Source organism: Pinus tabuliformis, chromosome 2_1 (genome assembly GCF_031772625.1).
Source record: "Pinus tabuliformis cultivar Carrire ecotype Pingquan chromosome 2_1, CPIR1, whole genome shotgun sequence".
Lineage (NCBI taxonomy): Eukaryota > Viridiplantae > Streptophyta > Pinopsida > Pinales > Pinaceae > Pinus > Pinus tabuliformis.
In genome coordinates, this window is record NC_142299.1 from 434,771,915 (window position 1) to 434,799,708 (window position 27,794).

Here is a 27,794-nt window from a genome sequence, read left to right on the forward strand (position 1 = left end):
CATTTAACTAACGCTAACATTTGCCAAATAAGACCTCCAAAGTTATGTATTGGACCATTGTATAATGTTGATAAGTAGATTAAAAAATGCTTCATAAAATATAAATCTAAAACATTGGGTTAAACTGAATGGATTAATTTTGGTTTTTGTGTGGGAATAGTGCAAAAATAGTCTCTGCAGCCCTGAAAGGGCAGGGACTAATAACATGTTTACTAACTTTTATAAGATAAAATGATGACATGACCAAACTAACCAATAAGAAAATGTACATGCAAGGGAATTAAGGTTGTTACAACCTCTCCCTTGTGAGGGGAACAATGTCTTCAGTGTTCCATGACTATATCTAATAAGACAAAATATACATAAGGCAACCTCTCATTAGGTTCCTTTCAACAAGATGATTTTGGTGATGTAAAATTTCGCCTCAAACAGGCTCCGAAATCATGAGATATGGTGTTACACTTATTCATAATGTACTCGTGATAAGGCTTGTAAAGAAAGAAATGTTTCTGTTGAACAGGTATATAAAAAAGAAATTCGAAGATAGATAGTAAGTGTGAGATGTTGGAAATAATACTGAAAGGGGGGGGGTGAATCAGTATTATCAGATCAATCAAACTTTTCAATTTCATACTCAGAAACATATACGCTACTTCAATTAAATGAACCCGCGTGTACACGCTACTGTGTCTAATGAAACTCGCGTATATCCAGAGATCTTATAATTCAGTTAGCTTAATCTTCAGTAAATGCATCAGATCATTATTAAGCATATTAACAGTAAACAGGTGCAGAATAACAGAACAGAACATCACACAAGAGCCACACACATGAACACAAAGATATAAGGTGGAAACCCAATGTGGGTGAAAACCACCTGCTGCAAGTCATCTCAATCTTCTTCTTAATAAGAAAATCCTTTTACAATATTTGTACTGGTGCAGTCTTATACCAATACGGGAGCTACAACCCCCCTTTGCTCTTGTACTAGCCGATCCATTTACTAGTACGCAGGCTGCTACCTGCTACAATGCTCCAAAGATCTCCTTTAGCTTTTGTACTAGCTTAGATACTAGTACGTAGGTGCTTGCCTACAATCTTCTCACCTCCAGGTACCACGTTTCATCAATTTTCAGACTGGATACACTGAAGCACAACACATAATCTGTAAGGCCACTTTTCATCCAATTTTCATACTGGACCCATAACTATCATTGAAGCTCAAAACAATCATCAAACTCTGAATCACTGAAACCCTGTTAACAACAGTCACCAGAACACAGAGCAGACACAGAACTCTGTAATAACCATCAGATCCATCTGCAACTTCAAATATTAAGATTTACAATGTATACGCTACTTCGATGAATCAAACCCGCGTGTATACGCGCTTTTATCAAAGCAAACTCGCGTACAGATCTAAAAATAATTTCTATCAACTTGCAGCTGTACCAGACATCAATCATACTCATAATACTTATAGAACAATACATGCGTCAGTATGTAGATCTAGAATAAGCATCATAAAGATAATTCATTTCAAACCATTTGATCCCGATCTCTCCTTAGATCTAGTTCTCCATCAACCGATGAGATCTGATCCCGATCTCTCCTTAGCTCAGATCAAGCAATGCATCATCAACCCATAACCTGCATACTGGATCTCATACTTCTTCAGATATTCAAGACATTTCAGATATACCTGCCTAATGATTTCCTTCCCTTTATATAGCCTTAGACCTTGTTCAATACCAAGAGCCAAAACCATAGAAATCCAATACCATCAACTTCAAAACTAGGGATCAACACGTCCGCCGAGACGCCAAGGTCCAAAACCATAGGCACAACTTCCAAGGAATAACCGCCATGGACCAAAGGTACTTTTCCACATACACGCGCTTTTGCTGAAGCCAACCTGCGTGTACACGCGACTTGGGCTTAACGAACCTGCGTGTATGAACTTTCTCTTCTTCTTATAGTCTGATCATCAATTCCTTGCTGCTGACCTTCTGTACTATGATTTGTCATCAGTGAGGTTTGCCATCAAGGACAACACTTATCTCTTAATGCCAACAATCTCCCCCTTTGGACTTGATGGCAAAGCTAACTTGTCACACTTAGAATTAGTATCTGATTCCTTTGAGCTGTCCTCCATCAGTCACATCTGATATCTCTTCTGAAGATTCATCATCTGATTCCTTTGAGCTATCCTCCATCAGTCACATCTGATATCTCGTCTGAAGATTCATCCAGTTATACATAAGTGAGATATGAGAGGGTTGCCATCAAGTACAACACATGCATCATAATGCCAACAATCTCCCCCTTTGGACTTGATGGCAACAACACCAAATCACTCTCCCCCTTTGACATCAAGGGCAAAGGGTGGACCAAGAGATTCTCTTCCTTTGCTGAATCATTCCACTGTCCATACTCCCCCTGAGTACCTGCTGAAATCTCTGAATAATCTCCCCCTTTGTATATGCCAAGGTGTACCAATCTGTCAATGCTCCCCCTGAGTACATGCCAAGTCTCTGTACTGCTGAAGTGTGCTGTTCATGCTCTTCCTGACTGTAGGCAAGATCTGCAAAAGATGTTCTTCAAGAAGAACATGACTCTATACATCATAAAAGACCTTCCTATCACCAAAGACTCATACATACATCCATCTCTCAACTAAGTGAGGATATACAAAAATTGACTCATCCACCCAACCAAGTGGGGATACATCAAAAGTTTACATATGACAACCAATCATATTGCATCAATCATCCCAGGCATAGTGGGGAAACCAAAATAGGCCGTTACATGACCTTGACACCATAAAAGAGATATCACAAGAGAGATATATGACATAGAGACAATAGATCTAGACCAAGACTTATGAAAGTCACCAGCAGCATCTGATAATCACCATTCAGATCAGCAACCAAGAGATCCTTCTGTTCTCCTTTCGCCTTTGTTCCTCCTGAAATCAACACCAAATGTGAACTAGAACCAAAAAGCTTTAATGCATCATTGGAAGATTATCTGCTCCCCCTGAACCTGTGCCAGATGATCTCTGTCAGACCTATATCAGACTTTCTGCAACCAACATCTGTCCCTGCTGATTTCCTTCAAATCTCCATATACGCGTCTGTATACACATAAACAGGCGTATATACGCATATATCCCTTACGCAACACGCGTACACAATATACGCGACTATCCCCTTGTAAACCGGCGTATGCACGCGGATATCCTTTAAACAACACGCGTACACAAATTTCCATATCAGCAACCTGTAAATGTCCTGTAGAGAATAGGTCATCAACCTATAACAAGGTATGTTTGCATCAATTCATCCCTTTGAACAGAATTCAGAGTCATTCACATTGTATCATGTGTGAAACCACCATAGCCATTTCATCAAGCTCTACATGATCCAAGTATCATTACTTGGGAACATCTGCATCAATCAACATATGTAAGGATCAACCTATCATCATCTAGATAAGAACTCATCACCATGTCTTCAATAAAGCAACTTTGAGTAGTCATCCATGTATCAGCACTATGTATCTTGAGCTCAAATTCTTTTGACAAAGATTCTTGATATCATCATCAGCAACAATCCTTATCCGCATGAGTGCCTGCATCATAACTGTATGATATTTATGCATATGACAACAGCAGTATATAAGTGACTCATCATCAAGTGAGGAAGATGTGTATTCAAGCTTTGTACTTCTCCTTGTTCTTATGAAGATCACCATGTAAGCACCATATATGCATCATCAAAGAATCAACCATAAATCTGATCTGAACATCTTCTATGTAACTCCAAGAATCAAATGAGAGTTTATCATAGACAACTCACAATAGCAAGATATATCATTTAGCCATATAAGAATCATCACCAAGGATTATTAACCATAATGCCAACAATGAATTACTAAAGGCATATGCTCCCCCTCAACCAGTGCCATCTGTTAGATCTGATCATGCATAAGCATCAAAACATCATCATCCTCAAGTTAGAATTAAAACACTTCTAGACATCATACAAGTACCAAAACATTTCCACACATCCTCAGCAGACTGAAGCTATTAACCAATAGAGCAAATAATGGACTGAATCATATCAGATCCCTTTTCTGAGCCTGTCCCCACTGCTTTTCCTCAGACTGACATATACGCGACTTTGCAGTGTCGAACTCGCGTATATACGCGACTTCCCTTTAAGGAACTTGCGTATGAGATTCAGGACACTGAAGGTTTACACTTTCAGCTCCCCTTGAGTCTGATATGTCTATGCTGTGCTGTGTCTTAGTACATTGTGCTGACTGTACTTCCTTCTTCCTCCATATCTTCAAGTGTGATGAGGTTTTCTCCTTTTGATGTGATGTCCATCCTTTGTTCCTGCATTCCTTTGCTATATGTCCAAACTTGTTACATGCATAACATCTTACATGTTTCATATTTCTCCTGTAGCAATCAGCAGCTTTGTGACCATACATATTGCAAGCAAAGCAATATCCATTAAAGTACCTTGATTGAGATGACCTGTCCGCATAATAGTCTTGAACTCTTCTTCTTCTACATCTAGCTGCAACATGTCCAAGATTATGACATACATAACATTCAATATTATTCATAGGAGGAGTAAAAGATTTTCTTTGAGGAGCCTTTTTCTTTGATTGTTGATGGGGTTGACCTTTCATCTCCTTGTTGATCATTTTAGTTTTCTCTTTAGAGTTCCTTGCCTCACCTTGTGAGCTAGATTCACCTTCAACAGATTCATGAAAACCAAGACCAGTCTTGATAGCAGGAGACCTTTGACTATTAAGAATATCATCCAAGGCTTTAGTACTATCTTGAAATCTCAAAAGTTTATCCTTTTCTTTTAATTTACCTTTCAAGATATTTACCTCAACTTGAAGTTGTTCCTCCTTTTCTAGACATTGTTTCTTCATGTCTTCTCCATCTTTCCTTCCTTCTTCCAACTGATGCCTTAGTTTGAGAATCTCCTTTTCTTGTTCTTCATTCAGATCCTGCTGCATTTGACGAACTCGGAAGGCACATTCTAGTTGAGATCTTAAGCTGGTGACTTCGTTTTCTTGTTTTGCAGTAGCTTGGAGTAGATCTGTATTCTGCTTCTTTGATTCTTCAAGATCTCCTTTTAGTGAGAGGATTGTAGCTTCAATATTTTCATAGTAGCTGGATCTATCTTTGAGTTTCTTGATGGTTGTGTTTTTGTCATTGACTTCATTTCTTAGAGAAGTTGCTTCAACCTGCAACTTTTGATATTTCTCCTTGAATAACTCTCGTTGAGCCTTAGCAGTATCATCCTTTATGTTCAGAAGATCTTCTTGAGTTCTAATTTTGCTTCTTAGTCTTCTAAATTCTGCTTCTATCTCATTTCCTTCTTGTTCACCCATAAGAGCAAGTTCAGTAGTTTCACTATCACTTCCATCTGTCTCACAAGGAAATATGGCTGGAACATCAGAGGATAACACATTCATACCTGATAATGATTCTGAATCTGATTCTGAATCTGAAGAGCTTCTTATACCTAATCCCCAATCGACTCTCCCACTATCATAGATCTTCTGAGATGTCTTCTTCTTCTTATGAGCTTTCTTCTTAAGCTTCTTTCCCATTGTTCCACGGATCTCCTTCAAGCGATCAAGCTTCTACCAAAGGACTTGCTCTAATACCAATTGTTGGAAATAATACTGAGAGGGGGGGGGTGAATCAGTATTATCAGATCAATCAAACTTTTCAATTTCATACTCAGAAACATATACGCTACTTCAATTAAGTGAACCCGCGTGTACATGCTACTGTGTCTAATGAAACTCGCGTATATCCAGAGATCTTATAATTCAGTTAGCTTAATCTTCAGTAAATGCATCAGATCATTATTAAGCATATTAACAGTAAACAGGTGCAGAATAACAGAACAGAACATCACACAAGAGCCACACACATGAACACAAAGATATAAGGTGGAAACCCAATGTGGGTGAAAACCACCTGCTGCAAGTCATCTCAATCTTCTTCTTAATAAGAAAATCCTTTTACAATATTTGTACTGGTGCAGTCTTATACCAATACGGGAGCTACAACCCCCCTTTGCTCTTGTACTAGCCGATCCATTTACTAGTACGCAGGCTGCTACCTGCTACAATGCTCCAAAGATCTCCTTTAGCTTTTGTACTAGCTTAGATACTAGTACGTAGGTGCTTGCCTACAATCTTCTCACCTCCAGGTACCACGTTTCATCAATTTTCAGACTGGATACACTGAAGCACAACACATAATCTGTAAGGCCACTTTTCATCCAATTTTCATACTGGACCCATAACTATCATTGAAACTCAAAACAATCATCAAACTCTGAATCACTGAAACCCTGTTAACAACAGTCACCAGAACACAGAGCAGACACAGAACTCTGTAATAACCATCAGATCCATCTGCAACTTCAAATATTAAGATTTACAATGTATACGCTACTTCGATGAATCAAACCCGCGTGTATACGCGCTTTTATCAAAGCAAACCCGCGTACAGATCTAAAAATAATTTCTATCAACTTGCAGCTGTACCAGACATCAATCATACTCATAATACTTATAGAACAATACATGCGTCAGTATGTAGATCTAGAATAAGCATCATAAAGATAATTCATTTCAAACCATTTGATCCCGATCTCTCCTTAGATCTAGTTCTCCATCAACCGATGAGATCTGATCCCGATCTCTCCTTAGCTCAGATCAAGCAATGCATCATCAACCCATAACCTGCATACTGGATCTCATACTTCTTCAGATATTCAAGACATTTCAGATATACCTGCCTAATGATTTCCTTCCCTTTATATAGCCTTAGACCTTGTTCAATACCAAGAGCCAAAACCATAGAAATCCAATACCATCAACTTCAAAACTAGGGATCAACACGTCCGCCGAGACGCCAAGGTCCAAAACCATAGGCACAACTTCCAAGGAATAACCGCCATGGACCAAAGGTACTTTTCCACATACACGCGCTTTTGTTGAAGCCAACCTGCGTGTACACGCGACTTGGGCTTAACGAACCTGCGTGTATGAACTTTCTCTTCTTCTTATAGTCTGATCATCAATTCCTTGCTGCTGACCTTCTGTACTATGATTTGTCATCAGTGAGGTTTGCCATCAAGGACAACACTTATCTCTTAATGCCAACATGAGATCTTCCAAAATAATAAGCATGAGAATGTGAAAAGTCCATGTGCAGAACAACTACTACCAATTCCATACTAAAGGGTAGAAAAATATTTGTATGGACAACATAACTTTAGGGTGTTTCTTTGATTTCAAACATGAGAGTATTTTAACAAGGAGCCTTCTTTTCTCTCAAAATGGGGAAGATGATCAAGGAGGATCACAACACGAGTCTAGCCCAATCATTCTCATTAAAAGTTAAAGAGCTACATGTAAGAAATATGAAGGTGATATACAGTGCGACATTGACATGTATTTAAATCCTGCATCTGCTTCGATCATGACTCAATATGAAATCAAAGATTTCAGCAAATTACAATCAAGTGGAGTTCAGGCAGAAGTTTCTGAATGAGAATTGATGCCTTCGTTTCTCTTGATGAATAATTGAGGTAGTAATTTGATATCTGATGTACACCTACAGGGGAATTTCAGTGATATTATCTAGGTGAGTAAGTCATAGCATGATAGTGCATCACAAGAAAACTATTCACTGAAAACACAATTTTCATTCTTTCTATCTTCCTCCTCTACGGTCGTTGTTATTTCTGTTGTGAGATCAGGGGCTTACTCTTATGATGACGATGAGTAGCCCTTTTCATGTCATATATGTTTATGCCTTTGGTTACTTGGGAAGTTTATTGTTCTATATTTCAGATTCTGGGAGTTCATTCCACACATTAAGAGTGTCACTACTGCATCATATTTCTGAGTCACATTGACCTACTTTGTGGTCATTCACTGGACATTAAATTTGTCTTATTTATCTATGGAATTATCCCTGGGAAACTAAAAAAGAAAGCATCAGAAAATAGATAAACAATGTCGTTTGTTCAAATATTCCATGTACTCACTTTGGTGAAATAATTGTAGTTATTACTCACTTATCTTAGACGAGATTTGCAAAAATTATCTAGAAGTTTTCCTCATGTCAAGCTTCCATACAATTTGTACTAAGTTTATTTTTAAATTTCAATTGAAGTTGTAGTTTAGTACAGATGAAAGGGAAAGTCTGGTATAACAAAATATTTCATGTAAGACCCTGCATGTGAACTCTTGTGTATGCATAGATCATACTATGGTCCACATAGTGAGCCCATACCTCCAAGGGTTCTTCCGTGTTCTACCATTCATACCCACAGTTAAATTCACGCATCCCATATACCTTGAAATGAAGTGGATATGCTCCTTTAGTTTAGAAATTCTGCACCTTTTCTGCCTAGACATCATGGTAAGGAAAAAAAAATGATCCCTCATGCATTTTTGTTTGATGCCAAATAGAGGTTAAGCATGAAAATGAATTTAGGTTCAATAAAAATGAAACTACCTAACATATAAAGACATTGTTTCATACCCGGATGCAGGTGCTCCCGAGGCACATTCAATGCAGGTTAATGTTTCGCCGACAGCGGGATATGCACCTGGTGATTCGGCACGACACTCATTACCCTCCTGCGATTGATATGAATTTCTTATGATACAGGCAGCTTGGCAAGCATTCGGCATTGAATGCGCTCCCTGTTCGAGATTTGGCACAGGTTGTTTTAATCATGGATCCGTCTCTGGTTTTGGTTATCATTCTCATCGAGTCTCTCCTCATCCGTCTGTCTTTATTCCCGCATCCCTGGGTTGCTCTGGCAGCTTGGGGGCTTCTCCGGAGTTTGTTCCTTACCTGGCTTGCCCACCCTCGTCCCTGTTCTGCCTGGTCTTGGTTATTTCTTTCCTCAGGTCTCTCTGTTTTCCTGAAGATGGTGCGCCGGCATGGTTGTTCTCGCCGTGGAGGCACCAGTGGTAATCGTGGTCACTCTTAGCCTGCTCCCCAGAATATCATTCCTCTGGCTTCGGCTTCCCCGTCCTTCGATCATGGCAAGCCCTTCCCGCATAACTCATTCCAAACCACCCGTTTTAAATTTCACAGTCGGCTCAATAAACCAATTCTCTCAGCTAGCATTACAGTCATTTTGGCTAAGGAAAAAGATAGGCCCAGCAGTTCAATCCATACCTCACCTTCGCAGTCTCAGGATGACAGTGTGCTCCAGGGAGATGTGGTAGGAACTGTGTTTAATTATGATGATTTGCAGGATGCGGGGAACGTTCCTGAGGTGCCTAAGCCTCCAGAAGATAATGCTTAGAACAATCTGACCGCGGTCGAGCCAACGCACCCATCCGATGGCAATCTGAATTTGGTAGCTCCTCCAGGTGGCTGCGACACGGGCTCTAGGGACAACGTTGATGACATGTGGATAGGCTCTCCTTGCCAGGTGGAGAAGGATGCTCGGGACCCTCTGCAACATGCATGATACCTCCGGTACCGAGCCTACTAATTGCAGCTCCCCCTTCTGGTTTTTATATCCTATGTGTTATGCTTCTCTGGATTTTGTCAAATATGCTTTGTATCAGTTTCTGGCTAGGTATAGTTATCAACCATTATAGTCTTATGCTCTGTATCGGGTCTTGGCTCGGCAAGCCCTTGCTTTTGTCAAGTTTTGCATATGGCTATCAGGGCAGCACAGATATTATCATGGCCATAGTTCTTATATGCTCTGTAATGTTGTTCACCATTTTGGTTAGCATTTATGTATGTAAGGGCTCTAGGAATTATGTATTGGGTCTACTCAGTCCCGGAATTGGGTCACATGGTTATCTGACTATCAAGGTATCTGGTCTTATGGTCTTTGGATCAGGATTGTTGGATGGCTTCAGCCTCCTCTGAGGTCTTAACCTCTCTGTAAATATTTTCTCTTTATTAATAGATTTAGCCTTTACATAGAGAAAAAAAAAGACATTGTTTCATGTTGTTAAATAACAAATTTTGTTAGAGAGGCAACTCACCTTGCATTTACGTACCAAAAGGGCATCCAATGCAAGAAGAAAAAGCCAAAACAACATGTAAAGAAAAAAATAGGGATTTGACAGAAATTAATCTATTAATAGGATGGTCAGTTTTAAAAATATTTTTGTCCACAAGGGCAACTATTCTAGGGGATGAAAAGCACATCTGACTATAGAATTCCTGTGCAAACGGAATAAGGTGACTATTGAATAGCTCTAAAGTGTTGTAAGAAGCACCCACTCAATTCCAATGACAAAGAAGATATCCCAACTTTGCATTGCAGCAGGTAAAAGGTATATAATGCTACATACTACATTATTAATAATCTTTCTCCTATATTCACAACTATAAGTAATGAAGTTTGGTTAATATAAGTTACGACATATTATTTGTGATTATTAACTAGAAATTTCACCACATGTTACAAAGGAAAAGTTGTAACTTGGTAGTAGCATAGGAAAGAGTAGCATTAAATTGTTACTCTTCCATGATGACAATGAAAGCATCAATTGCAACATTTGGGGCAAAAGTCATTGGTGTGGTTGATACTCAAAACCAATTCAACAATTTCAAACATTGTGAAAGCATGCAAATGAATAAGAACTTTGTTCATGAAATAAGAGCCATTTTCAAACATTCTCTTGAGGTCTTCCAGATCTGCAAAGATCAATGTGAAGAAACCCTTGGCCCTCATTCGAAGTTTTTTTTGACCCACCAACCTCTATTTCTTTTGGATCCAATTTACTATATCTTGCTCCTTCAATTGAATGTCCATCAACTTATAAATCAAGGCATGGTCCTTCATAAACTTCCATGATTCCTTTAGTTGATTATTGGGAATGATGTACTTGGGTTTTTATGTTACCTTGGGGAGGCACCGCCCCCACAATCTAGACTACAATTGGGCCCCAAAACAGGGTTTCCTTTGTCCCAAAATTTTATGTAGAGGAACAATTTGGTCCATCTGTGGGTTTCTGTGATCCCATAACAACATTGCGATTGGAGGGGATTGCGAGCGTCCCTGAGGTACCACTCATATGGCTTGCCAGTGGAAGCAATTGATAAGAAAATGAGAATTAAAGCACTCAAATATGAAAAAAATCATAGTCGTGATTCGGGTAAAAAAGCCTGTAAGGGCAAAGATTGCATGCAAATAATTTTACTGTCAATGGTTGTTTCTAAAACATAATCAAGAATAACATAATGGAATATTGGCACCACATTAGAAAGTTGGAAGAAATAAAAAAATATGAGAATTGAGATATTGTGTAATATTTGATTCCAACGTCAATAGAAGATGTCCAAGTATTCCTTTTGGTCCATCTTGAAATGATCATGAAAATCAATAAACAGAGATGTAGGGCGTGGCCCCTCTTTCCCATTGTTCATCATATCCATAATTGGAGTGAAGATCGCGAACCACATAAGAGATAAACCAAAAAACACAATGCTCCATCAATCATGTAAAACAACAACTACTAAATTTAATTTGTTAATCAGAAAGAGAAGCATAGAGATTCATAAGTGAAAGAGAATTGGAGAAATTCTAAAGCGTATGTTATGTGATTAAATTTGCATTGCCGATAGAAAGATCATTGATTGATGGTGAGGAAATCGGTATCGCCACAGCCAGGTTTGCAAAAATTCTCAGGTATTTGATTTTCCACAAATAACGTAATTGCAGTTATATGCAGATTGAAGTTATCGTCCAATTAATTTGCATCAAATTTTATCGTGAAACCATTTTTGTCATTTTGGAGACCACTCAAATGCGGAGGCCAATCAGGACGTTATGCATGTGGGGTTTAGGAGTCTCCGATTGCTCATCATCCAAGATTATCTCATCCGAAAAACATCATTTACTAGTTCATATATCACAATAGTGTGTGATTTTACCTTCAGTCTAATTCTCACGTATGTAAACCTTGATTTGTCGACATGAAGTTTTGTATATTCCAAGTTTGGTCCTTACTTCAAATTTGATGGAAGAATATTCAAATCACTAACTATTTTTGAGTTGTAGCATATTTTTCTCTTGTTTTCTTTGTTTCATTTTCTCGATATATGGTTGTTTTCGATACATGTTTTGCTTACCTCTTTGTTTCGTTCACTCATTTGGTTTTCTAGCTAAAATTAACGCTGATAAGCATCGATGAGCTTTGGGAGAGACCTATTGCTATAGAAAATGAATGACCAGTCCTTCCGGCAATCTACAATGATGTAAAATACTACGAATCAGAGAGAACCATTTTCCTATCTTCCATTGAAGACCTATATAAATGGTGAGTGACATGATATCGCTGATTTTATTATATATTTGAAAATTGTTTATCCTGGAGAAGGAGATGAAGATGAAACAAATTTTAATTCTAACATCGTCAAGCATGAAATGGTCAAGTCTCTTAGTGATGCTTGTGGACCCAGCCCAACCATTTCTCCAGGTTAGAATAAAGGGAGCCGAAAAAATATCCACCAAGTGGATCCTGCCAAAAAAATCGATGAAGTAACCCGCCAGTGGGTCCAGTCTGCAGTGACCCCCCCATACCTCATTATCTTCAATGGTGAGGTTCAAATACCCTGCCAAAATAATGGATACCATCTTTAACAGGTTGCAGGATTCCAATTTATCCCAAAAGTATCTTCTGGAAGAATATGGCACATATGTATTAAGAATATTAAATATGTCCTTCAAGCCCCTGATGAAACCAGATAGAAGGATACCCACAAAGGATTTTTAGGCAAGAAAATTCATGACCTTAGGATCCCAAAAATTTGCAAGACTGCCAGATAAACTCAAAGAATCCACAACACATACCCACCACCTAAGACAAATGTGGAGGAGATTGGGCCAAATTTTGTCTCCAATCATCATCGTCTCTTGTAAAAGGATAATACATGGGTGATTAACCCCAATCAAGTGCCGGAGTATGATGATTTTTTCGACACTCCCAAAGACCCTCATGTTTAAGGACATGATTATCATGGTAATCCCTCATAATCTCACAAATAATCTCTAAGGGCCTGAATAAGAGAGAAAGTAGAAACAAAATATGACGTACCAAGATACAATGTTCTTGAAAGATTGTGAATATCACTATCAGCCCCATTTGAACAATTCGAAGGTTTCAAAAAATATACCTTCCTAACGGTCCAATTATGATGAGAATTGGGACTGATAGAGATCTTAGGAGAGGAGGGTAAACGAATTAACAAGGTCTCCAGATGGATAGCAGGGTGAAGGCAGAAAAACTCGACATAAATTCCCACCAAATTAGTAGGAGAAACGTTTCTAGAAAAAGTCCCAAATTGAATGTGAGTAGGGTCAGGGCTAACAATCAATGAGTCATCAGTAGTGTAGGTTGTCCCATTCGCATCAAAAGATAGAGTTTGGGTAGATTCAAAATTGTCTTAACATGGAGCAATTTCTAGTACAAATAACAATGAAGGATGTTTAATACCATCAGAATGTGGTAGCTGAATATGCGAAGAAATAATACGTAAAGGATGGAATGTAGAATCGCTAAGGGAAACAACACTCACTACCAAATCATTACGAATATGTTGCTCAGGACATGTCATAGGTGGTGTGATTTTAAGCTTACCTGAGAGAGAGTGATGACCAATATCCTAAGCCATCGGAGAGTCTACGAATGTGAATGGACGACCCCCATCACATGTGGTCTCTGATATTCCATGTCACTAATTTCTAAATCTACGCGGGTGCTCAACAATAATATGCCCAACATTATGATAACCTAGGTAGCAAAAAGGAATTGGCCAATAGTCAATTCGTTAACTAGTAGAGAAGCCACCGCAATTGAGCTCCACCTTCGTGCTAAGGCCAACAACAAATTCCACCTCCACTGAAATCCATTCGATACATTTATCTCTCTATAACATGATTGCTTCCTCCAGGAAAAAAAATTTACCAATGGAATTGGCGATCATCATGAGTGATTCACGTGACTAGAATACAAGGGGTAAACTAGGGAGTTTATACCAAACCAATTTCTTTCATGGTAATTCCAGGTATGGATCAAATCCCACATGCCACTGATGTAAAGAGAGGAAACCATGGCCATCAACCCAATACGATTCCAAAATATTTTCATCTTCGTCATCATTAATAAAGTGGAAGTAGAACCACTGATTGTATAAAATTACGAAAAGCGGAGAGTACTTAAAAATAGGGTACTAGTGTTCTTTAACAAAAGACGTCATCTGAGAGTCATCCATTCATAGATAATACCACTTACCCACCAAAGCCCGTTGTTGTAATCCTACCACTCGGTCCCAAAAAACATTAGAACCAAAAACGAGTTTTTGATAATCCATATCAACCTTAACTACCTTCTTTTTCCATGAATGATGGAAATTTTTTTCCATGGATTACCACATTCAGGTTCAATAGCCGGTGGGGATACCAAAACATTTGAATCCACGTGTATAGTTCCATGTACAAGAGATATCCCAGAGGGTTTGACTCCTGCCTTGGCGTAGCCACGACTCTCCGCCTCAATAGTCTCATGTACCAACGCATTGAGTAATGGCATGTGATCTCCCCAGTTGCCTTTAGTATCAAGTGACATCCTCCTGATAGATGTAAAGGCCAGTTGTATAGCTGACACCGTCGACACTCTGCAACCCCACCTATATGTGCACCAAAGTAGAGAGCATTACTAAAAATACCTTATGCAGAAGTGTCTAGAAAAACCTCGATAAAATATGTAGACAAGGTAAATTAATGTCAATTATCAATTATAGGCCCCACTCAATGTAGGTCACCACCAACTTAATCCACTAGGACACCTCTTCAAGTACAATAAGCTGGCCAATCAACACCAACAAATGTTGTTAAGAAAATCTCATCAAGCACACAATCGACAAATATCTTCATTGATGACCCAAACCATTAATGGAATGTCCCTCATAATTAATGGCCAACTTGGAAAATAAATATTTCCCTGGACTAATTAATGACCCCAAGAGACTCCTTCTTGATAGATTTCAAAATTCAAATATGTTACCAACTCCACCAACCAAAATGAATGAACTTACGTAGCTGTAAAGATCATCTGAAATCCCCCGATCAACCACTTCAAAACCAAAGAGGAGTAGGAAAATCCACAGGAGAAAAGCTTTAGAAGAAAGACCACGTAAAATGACTAGCTAGTTCGTCTAAGATAGACCACAGAGAAGACCAATAGGTAGCAGCTAAGATCCCAAAAAATCCCATGATCGACCAATCCCAAACTAGAGAAGGAGAAGGAAGATACACAAGAGCAAAGGTTTAGAAGAAAGACCACGAAAACAACCAACTAGTGTGTCTCTGGTAGACCACATAGTAGAACAAAAACTAGAGTGTAAAACAAATTGTTATTAGTGTACCTTGAAACAAAAAAACCAATAGAGATCTCTGATATCATCTAGAATCATGATAAAAACTGAATCTAGCTCAGATAATTGTGCTTAGACATATTGCACCGAACAACACCAGCAACTGCACTAGTGAAGGCTACATTTAATCAATTTACCTCCACACATGTAGCCAAAATTACCGTCCTTGTGAATTTTGTGACTAATGATTCCATAATCCAATCTTTTATCTTGAATGTCTGCTTCTCGCAAAAGTTGTCGTAGAGATTTTGAAGTAGGCATATTGCCTGCCAAAGGATATTTTGTAATTTTCCTCCACCATCCTTGTAGAAATTATGGTGTAGATTTGCAACTGCTCATGAAGTTTTAATCAAAATTACAAGACACAAACCTACTCTACTTCTCTGCGGAAGTTAATTCACAATTTAGAACCAAAATTTGAAACATGCAATAAGGAATAACACACATGCACACAATAGTTTTCCTAGGGAAAGCAATCTACTAAAAACCCCAATTCTTGCTTGGATTAATATGCTGAATAGAGGTGTATTACAATTTCTTTGCTCAATTGAGCACAAATTGCAAGTGAATAACCTATCTGTCTTCTCATTGAGAAGATATGACCTAGAATTAGTCAATTTATGCCTCTACTTGAGCCCCTATTTCCTTGCAAATTTCCTTGAGAAATTTGCCCCTATTATTTAGGAATTTTTCCAAAATGGATTCTGCAATTCCCAAGGTTGATCATCTGACTGCATGCAAGACCTATACACTCAAGACTAGTCTACAACTAATGCTACACTCCCTTGGAATCTCCACCATCACTGGGGAACTCGAATTCTCTTCATGCACCAGTTATTTTGGGTTGATTTATCAATTAACTATATGATCACTGAGTTTGACTAAAGTCTCACTACACAATTGACCTTCCACTAGTTCTTCCAACAATTGGAACTAGTTTAACTAAAAACAACTTGAGATAATTGATTTTAATTGCTACAAATTAGCAATCACACATGCTTAACTGAACTCTAACTCGAATACATATATACACTAGAGACTGAACGGTAAGTATCCTGGTTCTGAAGCAAGATGGCTAGGGTTTACATGAGGGCCGCCGTCACAGTGCGCTGCGAGGAGGCAGAGACATCAACAGATCCCTCGAGATTGAACGCCGGACTGCTGGATCTGTATACGCCACTCTGGATAGGGCATTGCAGAGGACTAAATCACAAACCCCCGGCAATAAATCGAGTATCGGATGAAGAATGCTCGGCTCACATGTCTTTTTTGTTTTCTCATTTACTGAATAAGGTTTATTTTTACGGTAAAACCCTTGCCCATCCTGTAACAGATCACGGCCAGGATGAAATAGAATGCCTATGTTCAGATCCGCTTTTGATAGCGCAACCTCGCCTTGATCCGCACCCCTTGATTGCGAATAAGGGCAAGTATGGAGAGCTGAGGCCAGAGATCCGCCAATGTACAGATCCGCATCTGATAATGCAACTCCATTCGCACCCTCTGACCACGATAAAGGGTAAGTATGGAACAGAGTGGCCGGAGTGGGTCGCGCAAGCAGGGGCCACACAGAACATCACCCCCCCATTTCCTGTTGGAAGAAGAAGGAGCGGCTCGGTCCCGAGATCAGAGAGCCCTGAGGCCATATATCAGGCAGATCTAGTTTATAAACCTGTGAATCAGGGACTATTCCTCACCAACACAGATCTGCTCCAGATCTTTATAAAATCTATTGAAGGCAAACATTTTTGCATGAGACTCAGTAAGGGGACGCGCGTACACGAATTAAAGCAGAGGATCCAGGGGCAACTTGGAACCCCAGCTCATCATCAAAACCTTATCTATTCTGGATACAGTTTACAGGACAGCCAAACACTCCAACACTACGGTATTGCCAACGATTCAACCATCATTCTTAATCTGCGACTGTGTGGTGGTAGCAGCGGTTCCAGCTCAAAAAACACCAGCTCTTTTCGGGATGCAGTAAAGGGGAAAAAAATGGAACACAAAACAGCACCACCATCAGAGCTGCCAGGTCCATACATCGTTGAACAAAAGCTAGAATCACCAACCCTACAAGTTACTGTGCCAGAGGTAAATAACATATATACCGATCTATCCAATACTGCAGTTATTTGTAGATTCAATGGCTTCTAGCCTAAATCAGATGCCCTCCATCAATGGATCTACTCAACATGGTCACCTAACTGTGAAATTTATCTCTGCCCTAAGGGGTTTTTCATAGTTAGATTTAACACAGAATAGGAAAGGGACAGCATTATCAATCAGGGCCCTTGGTTCTGGGGCAGTGCCGGCCTCTTCACCACCCCCTGGTTCTCGGACTTTGATGCTACAACAATGATAGTCTCAAAAATGCCTGTATGGGTGAGGCTACATGGACTCCCACTTCACTTCTGGCATCACAAAGTGTTAATCGCCATTGGGAATTCTCTAGGGAAATTCCTAAAAATGGATGAAGAAAGAGCCATCAGGGGAATCTTCACATTTGCCAGAATATGCGTAGAAGTGGACTTGAGCGAGGGGCTACCTGACCACATCACGCTGAACTTTAATAATACTCAATGGATACAGCAGCTTGACTATGAAAACACAACATTCCGATGCAGGACCTGTTTGCAGACAGGGCACCTTCAAAATAACTGCCCATTAGCCCGAAAGGACCCTAGGAAAACCAAGAAACAACCAAAAAAGCCCAAAGGCTGGCAGAACACAGACCCATTAGAAGAAGAGGAGATAAATGAGGAACCCACGGAGAACCTGACGGAACCAGCCTCTCAAATGGGACAGAAACAAGCACAGGCAGCGAATCCACCATCCACTCATGCGGGGCCGATCATCACAGATCTGCATCAGGAGTTACAATTGGAAGTAAGTGGCATAAAGAGAACCCACAGCTCAGAGGGCTCAGAATCAGACAAAGAACCACAAGTGACCACAATGGAAAACCAGCTAGCTATCATTACACCCACCGCTGACTCAGGAGGATGGCGACGGGTGGAAAAGAAGAAGGGAAGAAAAGTATAGGCTCGCTGGAATTCACAATTTTCTTTTTACTGTTACTCTGTTGTTTCCTGACTTTACAGGAATAGTTTTCTCTTCTACCTAGTGTTATTGTCTTTGCTGCTGCCTGTTATTAACAGGATCAGCCATTTGCATATGCCTTGGCATCTACAAAATGTAATTTTATCAATTTATGAATAAAATTACGACTTTTTCCTAGGGAAAAAAAAAAACTGAACTCTAACTCCTCCAACTCAAATTTATTAAGTAAGCTGGTGACACAAGTCATCTCACACAACTTAACTGCATCCAAATTGTCTGCTGAAGTGGAAATTCAAATTTCTCAATTTAATCAAGGCAAAATCAAATTGAGAATTTCTTGCTACATTCTTCAACAATCCTTCAGGTGAATCTAATCCATGTTATCGATGATAGTTAAGAGTTCCAACATAACAATGTGTTGATAACAACAACGAGTGGATAGAAGCAGCATTCAAAATAAATGAAACGATCAAAAACACAGATTACAACACAATGAATGGAGACCTTGAAAAATACTCCAACTATGTTACTGCGTATCCACATTCAACGGAAGTGCCTCCATTTCTTCTCTCACTAAGTACACATCTATTATGATCTCCATCACCCTAAATCCCATCAGTTGTTATCGGCCTCCATCGCTCCGCTTCCTGAATAACCCATCAATAGTGTAAAGACAAACCCCTAATCCTTTACCTTTACCTTTTTTACGAGTGCCTTGTATTGAAAATTTTAAGACAAACGATTTCTTTTATATTAAAAAATTATCTTAAAATCCCCCTCTATGTAGTAGTGTCGAAACCAATAACAAACAAGTTGTCTCTAATCGTATCAATAGAGATCGAAGGGACATAAGAGGAATTCATGTTCAGGAAATCTTGTCGGGGAAAGTAGTCACATTCTCTAGAGTTGGCTACCCCCACAAAACAAAGAGCACAAAAGGTCATTGTCTTTATATAAGATAATGTGAATGGTAAGTGAAATAGCAACATCAGTATATGTGCGAGACAATAGTAGCCTGCAAGCTGGTGGACTTAGGGCGCACTGTCAGAGTTAATTTTGCAATTGTTAGATAATATTGTTTTAAATTGATATGGTTTTTCCTTAATTTTTAATTGTCTTAAATAGGTTTCGTCTTAATTTTCATTGTCTTAAGTGGCCATTGTCTTAAATGTAAAGTTTTGTCTTAAAATATTTTTATCTCAAACTGTTTTTGTCTTAAAATATTTTTGTCTTAAACTTGTTTTGTTTTAAATATAAAGTTTTCTCTTAAAATGTTTTTGCCTCAAATTGTTTTTGTCTTAGTTTTGTCTTAAGATATTTTTGTCCAAATATAAAGTTTTTTCTTAAATTGTTTTTGTCTCAAATTGTTTTTGTCTTAAATTTTATATTTAAGACAATTTAATTTATATTAAATTTTAATGTAAAATAATTAAAATAAAAAATGACCTTTTAAGAAAAAATATTTCTTGTCTTAAAAAAACATCTTAAAAGTGCCCTTAGTGTAATAGTAACTAGGTCATTGAAAAAACGGATATTGGAACATAATGGGTTTACCCTTATGTTAAAAATCAAACACAATATAGAGATTAGGGTCATTTTTGCTTCTTTTATAACTATGTTGTAGGAAAAATGAATCAATTTTATCATACCACAACTTGGGTGCCTGTTTTAGTCCATACGATGCTTTCCTTAATCTACTGACTAAATGCTTCCTAATACCATGTTAAAAATGGAAGACCATTGACCATACCTCGTTTCTGAAGTAGCAGTGGGTCATTAAAATTGACATGACCGAATCTTTGATGCCATAAGTCTTCTGTAGTGATAACTGATGAAGTCAAGGCTTGGTGTGGTACGCTTCTTACATTAAGCTTATACATTCGTCCCACTCGAATACCTGATGCAATTGGCTTCATACAATCTAGAAGATCTTTAATAACAAAATAAGACTTTAAAAACTCTACCTTAAGTTTCTAATATGTTATCATAGAAACAGAGATCAGATTCATTTTTATTCTTGGTACATACATTACATTTTGAATATGCCTAACATCTCCACCGGGAAATATGGCAAGAGCATTACCATACCCTTTGATTTGGTACCCTCTATCATCACCAAAGTAGATATTAGCATCACTGTTGGTTTCTTTGAAATTCTCAAACCAATGTCTGTTACCTGTCCTGTGAGTGGAAGCTCCTAAGTCCACAAACCAATTTTCTGCTTCATCATCCTCAGCGGAGTACACATAATCAGATACAAACAATATGAGATTCTGATTCTGATCTTCATCAGTAAAATTCCCTGTATGCTTCTTATGTATATGTCGACCTTCATCAAGATTCTTTTAATGGCAATTCTTAGCAATGTGACCAACTCTACCACAATAAAAAAAATTGGGTCATGAATCACTTATGTTTGAAGACATACCTTGAGGTGGTTTTCTTTGTGGTGTACCTCCGCCTTTCTGTCCTGCACTTGCCTTCCCTCCGAAGGGCTTCTTCTTCGACATTAAAGCAAGATTTGAACTCTGGGGTTTCAGAGTCATCCACCTTTCTTCCTCTTGCATCAGGATCCATGTCGATTCTTCAAATTTGGGGGTTTTCTCTCTCGCATTCAATCCCGTGATAAACATCTAATAGTCATCAGTCATACCATTCATGGTAATCATGACGAGATCAGTGTTTGACACTATCTCCCCTATGTCACCCAGGTTATCTCTGAGTTCCTTGATTCGAGAGATGAATGCAACCATTGATTCATTCTCCTCCATTTTAATGGAGAGAATCTTGGTTTTCAGAAACAATAGGCGATTTGTATTTTTGATTTCGTATAGGTCCTTGAGAGTTGTCCAAATGCCATTTGTTGATTTACATTCTCGGATGTAAGGGATAATACAATCTTTCACTAACAATTTTAAGAGCACTTTTTCTTTATTCTCCCTCTTTTCCCAATCCTGGATTGTTGTTGTTGTTCCGCTTATAGCTATGGTCGACTTCAACTCATCACCACTTGCAATTGCCCATGCATTTTGCCCCTCCAACAGGGTCTGCAACTTAGATTTCCAATTAGAATAATTGGATTTGTCGAGCTTATTGCTCTCATTCAAGTATGCTTCAGCCATTATTGTTCATATTGACACGTCTATCTCAAAAAAAACATTCAACCTCTAACAATTGAAATAAAATGGATCTATCTCTAGATCTTAAAAAAATGTTGTTGTTAATACAACCCGTTTCAGATGGGTGCACAAAACAAATCTTTTTTAAGGATATTGAAACCTTCTTAAAAAAATGACCCCCTTTTAAAATGTGGCCCAAACACTTTCCGTTTAAAAATATTATAACCCCTTAAAAAAAAGTATTCAAAAGGAGAAAAAACGATTTCAAAGATACCCAATGATAGAGCTCCTTTCTTTTGATTGCGCCTCCAGAAGGTCTCCATAGTCGATCAACACCATGTCCCGTGCACTCAAGTTCTCTGCTCCTCAAAACAAAATCACATCAGATCTCGATCCACTACCCAGCTTCCGCCGCAGTTGACAAATCAGACCCCTTACCTTAGATCAGGTCGGTCCATCTATGCCAACTCGGCTCTTCTCACGTTGCTTTGTCAACTGACTCCACGCGCAAAAAGAGATCTAATCAATTTGATCAGTGCGCACATCGATGCCAACTCGTAAACCCCAAATGTTGCCACAACAACCTCCAACCATGACTTCGCAACAAATCCACGACCTTCGATGGCTTATCTAAGAGCGAAATTCAGCCACACACCTGGCGCAAGCTGCTGCCAATCGTCCTGCCCAACTTCGACTACAATTGATAGATGCAATCAAGCCACCACCAACATGCAGATCCACCATCCAGTGTTGGATGTGTGGATCTCAGTCCACTGCTGCACCACACCTCACCATTGCGCCCCGAGAACATGACTCTGCCACTTGTAAATGTGTTAGAAAACCCGCACAAATGAATCTAGCTAGTAAAGGTTGAACACACAGCTTTGCAGAGCAAAAAAACTAAAAGAAAATTGAAAGAACAAAAGAATGATTCATTAGAAAAGAGGTTACAATGCTCATGATATAGCATTACTGGGTGAAGATCCCGAGGTAATGCACCATAGTGGTGATCAATGAGAAGACTCAACACCTACAACAAGTTCCGGAGAGAACTAGCTAGTTGTGGAGTGAAAGGAGGAGAAAATCGGGGAGTAAATCATGCAGAAGAACTAACCAGTTGCAGAGTTAAAGAAGGAGAAAATGAGGGAGTAAATCATGCAGAAGAACTAACCAATTGTGGAGTTAAAGAAGGAGCAAATCAAGGAGTAAATCATGCAGAATGAATCTTGCGTGCAGTCCCATGCTCTAACTAAGAGTTCGCATGTAGGTGTGTAGTACTTCCAACAGCCCCCCTTAACACAACTATGGGGAAAAATAGAAAATGGGCCCTGGCAACTAAGGCCAAAGGTCACCCAAAATACAATGCAACTTGTACTAAAATTGAGGAAAAAGGGAAAACCTCGTGGGAAAACCCCCCCCTCAAAATACAATGTAATCGAAAGAAAAGAGGAAGAAAAGACAGTTGCTAAGCAACTGTGTCCTTCACTCCAAGATGATTGCACAGAGAGAAAATATTGCTCAGTGAAAGTCTTGGTGAAGATGTTTGTAGTTTGTTTTGCTGAAGGATAGAACTGCAAATCAATGACCTGATCATGTACTAAGTCTCTGATGTAGTGCATATGGATCTCTATGTGCTTTGTCCGCTACCGCTGTACTGGATCCCTGCAAAATTTGAGAGTGATCTAGTTGTCACACTAGATGACAATGGGCTGGTGGAACTGGACACCTAACTTAGTGAGGAAGTGTTGTAGCCATAGACCCTAAATGGTGATGTTGACTACTCCTCTGTACTCGGCCTCGGTTGAAGAGAGAGAAATGGCAGCCTGCTTTTTGCTCGCCCAATAGATAGGGCTGGACCCTAGACTGAGTGAATATCTGGAGGTGGACTTGCAATCAATATTGTCTCCCGCCCAATCAGAATTAGTGAAGCCAACGAGATTCAATTGCCTGCTACATAGTGAATCCTGAAGGTGATGGTGCCCTACACATATCGGAGGATGCGCTTGGCAGCATTCCAGTGTAGCTCATGCGGCTCCTGCATGTATCTGGAAACTGCCCCTACTGCATATGAGAGATCTGGTCTGGAGTGGGTGAGGTACATTAAGCTCCCCATTAGCTGTCGGTAGAGAGTGCTGTCAACTAATATAGTGTCACCTCCATCCTCAAGGCGAACCCCAGACAGAAAAGGAGTCAGTGTTGGCTTGCAGTCAGTCATGTGAAATCTCTCGAGGAGATCCCGTGCATACTTAGCCTGAGAGAATTTGATGCATGTGGCATCCTGGCTGATCTCAAGACCAAGAAAGAAGTATAATGAACCCATGTCTGTCATCAAGAGCCTATCATGCAAGGCCCTCTTGACTGCAGCAATGGCTGAAGCCGAGTTGCCGGTGATCAAAAGTTCATCCACATACAAAACTAAGATAAGAAGAGAATCATGTGTCCTGAGCATGTAAACATTCGGATCAGACTTACATCTTTCAAAGTTTTGTGATAAGAGAAAAGAATCCATCTTCACATACCAAGCTCTCAGGGCCTACTTAAGGCCATAGAGAGATTTCTTCAGTTTGCAGACCAAAGATCAATCCTGAATGAAACCATGTGGCTACTCCATGTAGATCTCCTCAAATAGGTCTCCGTGAAGAAAGGCATTTTTCACATCCATCTGATGTACTTCCCACCCCTGGGCAACCGCAATGGCAAGTGCAAGGCATATGGAATCCATCTTTGCTATTGGAGCAAAGGTTTTATCATAATCAATGCCATGCACTTGCTGGAAGCCTTTGGCTACTAGCCTAGCTTTTTGTCTGGTGATTTGCCCATCTGTAGTACTCTTGGTCCTGTAGACCCAATTGCATCGGACAAGTTTCCTTCCTAAAGGAAGGGGGACCAGATCTCAGGTCTGGTTCTCGAGGAGAGAATTATACTCCTCCTCCATGGCAGACTCCTAAGATGGATGCCCAGCAGCCTCAGCATAAGACTGTGGATCAGAACACTGAACCAAATGACAATGCCAAGATGGCAATGGTTCAGTGGCAGTGAGGGCAAGAGGAGGCTCACAAACTCTGATCTAGTCCTCTACAAATCAGAATTATCCCCCACAAGACCATTTCTAGCAGCTGCGTGGTCTTGTGCATATATCTCATGTAAGCTCCTTGTTCTCTGAGTTATGACAGTGGAATTTCATTCACTGCTGGAAGCCCGATTTGGGCTTGGATGTGGATCATCATATGCATGCACTAGATTTGTATCTGAAGACTCTATCTCTGGATCTGCATGCTCTACCTCGGCATCTGCATGCTCTGTATCTGCATCTGAGTGTGTTGAGTCATCATCTCGGACATGAGGTAGATAAAAGGTGTCTGCATGCGACGATTGAGGTGCATGTGAGAGACTTTCCTCAAATTTTACACTTCGCTCAATGATGAGCTTGTTTGTAGAGGAAATCAGGAGTCAGTATCCCTTCACACCATCAGGGTATCCAACAAAGATGCACTCAATGCTTTGTGGATCAAGAGCTTTCCTCTTTTCAGAGGGGATCCTGGCCCATGCTCGGGAGCCAAAAACATGGAAGTGGGTGACCTCTGGTTTAGTGTCGCTCCAAGCCTCAAAGGGGGTTTGATCCTTGACAGACCTATGAGGAGATCTGTTCTAGATGTAGTTAGCACAATTAAGTGCTTTGGCCCATAGCTTATGAGGCAGTGACTTAGCATGCAGCATGCAGGAAGCCATCTCTTTGAGAGATCGGTTCTTTCTCTCCGCAACTCCGTTCTGCTGTGGAGTGTATGGAACTGTGTACTGCAATTGTATGTCGGACTGAAGGCAAAGGTTCTGAAGTGCTTTGTTAACATATTCCCCCTCATTTTCTGTACGGAGGGCTTTGATCTTTCTCTTTAACTGTGTCTCAACTAGTGCTTTGAAATATTCAAAGTGCGCAAAAATTTTAGATTTATTCCTGAGAAGATACACCCAAGTATATCGTGAGAAATCATCAATAAATGTAAGCACATACCTTGCTTTGTTGATGGAAGGATGAGGAAAAGGTCCCGTGAAATCACTATGGATCAAATCTAGAGGAGAGGATGCTCTGTGAGTCTTGCTAGTGTCAAACTTTTCTCTAGGATGTTTGCGAGGGACACAACCTTCACAAACTCCTTTGGAGAAACTTATATTTGGCAAGCCTTCCACCATCTCATGCTTCCTTAGCTGCTGCATGTACCTGTAATTTAAGTGACCAAACCTCTCGTGCCAAAGCCTACTACTATCATCAGCATGTGTAAGCAATAAGGAGGATTCAGATTCAATAAATTCAGAAAATGTATATAGTCTGGCTCCATTGTTTACCTCACCGGTTGCAATTTTGGAGCTGCTATGTAGGTCATATATGTTCATTGCATTTGGAGTGAATTCCACTCTCTTTCCGTTGCCGGAATGAGTGATCTGATAAACTGAAAGCAGGTTTACCAAAGGTTTTGGAACATGAAGCACATCTTCAAAGCTTCCGTGTAAAAGTTCCACTCTACCTTTTCCGGTGACCTCAATAGGTGAGTCATCTCCCATGAGGATGGGAGGTCCTTTGCATGCATCCAAAGAGGAATAGAATTCCTTTGCAGCAGCCATATGATGTGATGCACCAGAATCTATAATCCATATATCAGGGGAAGAATTAATTGCAACTAAAACATGAAACTTGTTACCTTTTCCGTGTGGCGGATCTTCAGTTTTCTTCTTGGCGCTCTGAGGGATGTGGTCCCCAAGGTTGTGCTTCTGAAGGATTTCTGCCATTTGGTCAATTTGTTTCTTCATGCAAGAGGATTCTAGATGGAATCCTCTTTGACAGTAGGTGCATCTATTTTCTTTCTTCCCTTTCTCATTTCTCGAGCCGGAGGAGTCATTGAAGGGATTGGTGTACCCTTCCCTTTTTGGATGGGAATGCACTTTTCCCTTGTATTTTTGCTGCTGATTTTTCTAATTTGAATCAGATTTGTGATTTTTATTGTGGCTACCATCATGCATAGTAAGTGCATGCGCTTTTGGAGGTTTGATTTTCCCCATGCCAATGAGTTTATCTTGCTCAAAAGTAACGGACTCCATGAACTCTTTGAGAGAAGGCATAATGTAGGATTTCCCTGTTGCGAGCCTTCTGAATGAAATGTAGACACAAAGACGGAGTATTCCGGTCCGAGCTTTGACATAATAGAGAGAACTTGGCGACTCTCCTCCTTGGATTTGTTAATTCCACAACCCTTGAGTTGCAGCAATAGATCATTATATTTGGTGAAGAAGTCTTGAATTCTATCATAGTTCCGTGGATCCAATGACAACAGCGCCACTTCGAGCAGATGTCCTTTCATCTCGCCCTGTTTCTTGTAGAGTTCTTCAACCTTTTTCCAAATCTCATTGGGAGTATTGCAGGTAGATAGATAAAACTCCAACTCTGGGGAGATGCACATGCATATGGATCCGTGGGCCTCATCCATGCAGTTGAGGTACTTGGATTTCTTTATGGCTAAAGTGGGTTCCACTTCGGTAGCCATGGTAATTCTGTACAACCCTTTTTGACGAAGGTATTAGGCCATTTGGTTCTTCCATTTGTGATAGTTGTACGGTGTTAGGATCAGTGCTTTGGGAAACTCCATTTTTCTGTCAATCTTCGATCTCCAAGCTGTAATACCTGCAAAATAAAGTACTGGTGCACCTTTTATCTAGCAACTTGTGGGCTCTGATACCATGTAAATGTATTATAAAACTTGCACAGATGAATCTAACTAGTAAAGGTTGAACACACAGCTTTGCAAAGCAAAAACACTAAAAGAAAATCAAAAGAACAAAAAAATGATTCATTAGAAAATAGGTTAAAATGCTCATGACATAGCATCACAGGTGAAGATCCCAAGGTAATACACCATAGTGGTGATCAATGAGAAGACTCAACACCTACAACAAGTTCTGGAGAGAACTAGCCAGTTGTGGAGTGAAAGAAGGAGCAAATCAGGGATTAAATCATGTAGAAGAACTAACCAGTTGCAGAGTTAAAGAATGAGCAAATCAAAGAGTAAATCATGCAAAAGAACTAACCATTTGTGGAGTTAAAGAAGAGTAAATCAAAAATTAAATCATGCAAAAGGAATCTT

At 39.6% G+C, this 27,794-nt stretch overlaps 1 protein-coding gene across 1 annotated transcript; it reads right to left on the reverse strand.

Moving 5' to 3' along the window:
• Window positions 1-21,177: 21,177 nt before the first annotated feature.
• On the reverse strand, window positions 21,178-21,666 carry LOC149200759 (uncharacterized). The gene has a single exon (XM_089401055.1). The coding sequence runs from the start codon at window positions 21,664-21,666 to the stop codon at window positions 21,178-21,180; it is 489 nt and encodes a 162-aa protein (XP_089257181.1).
• Between the last annotated feature and the right edge of the window lie 6,128 nt (window positions 21,667-27,794).

Excerpts from the sequence above, each read along its gene's own strand:
- LOC149200759 (XM_089401055.1), bottom strand. The coding sequence starts at position 21,666 with ATGGCTGAAGCATACTTGAATGAGAGCAATAAGCTCGACAAATCCAAT.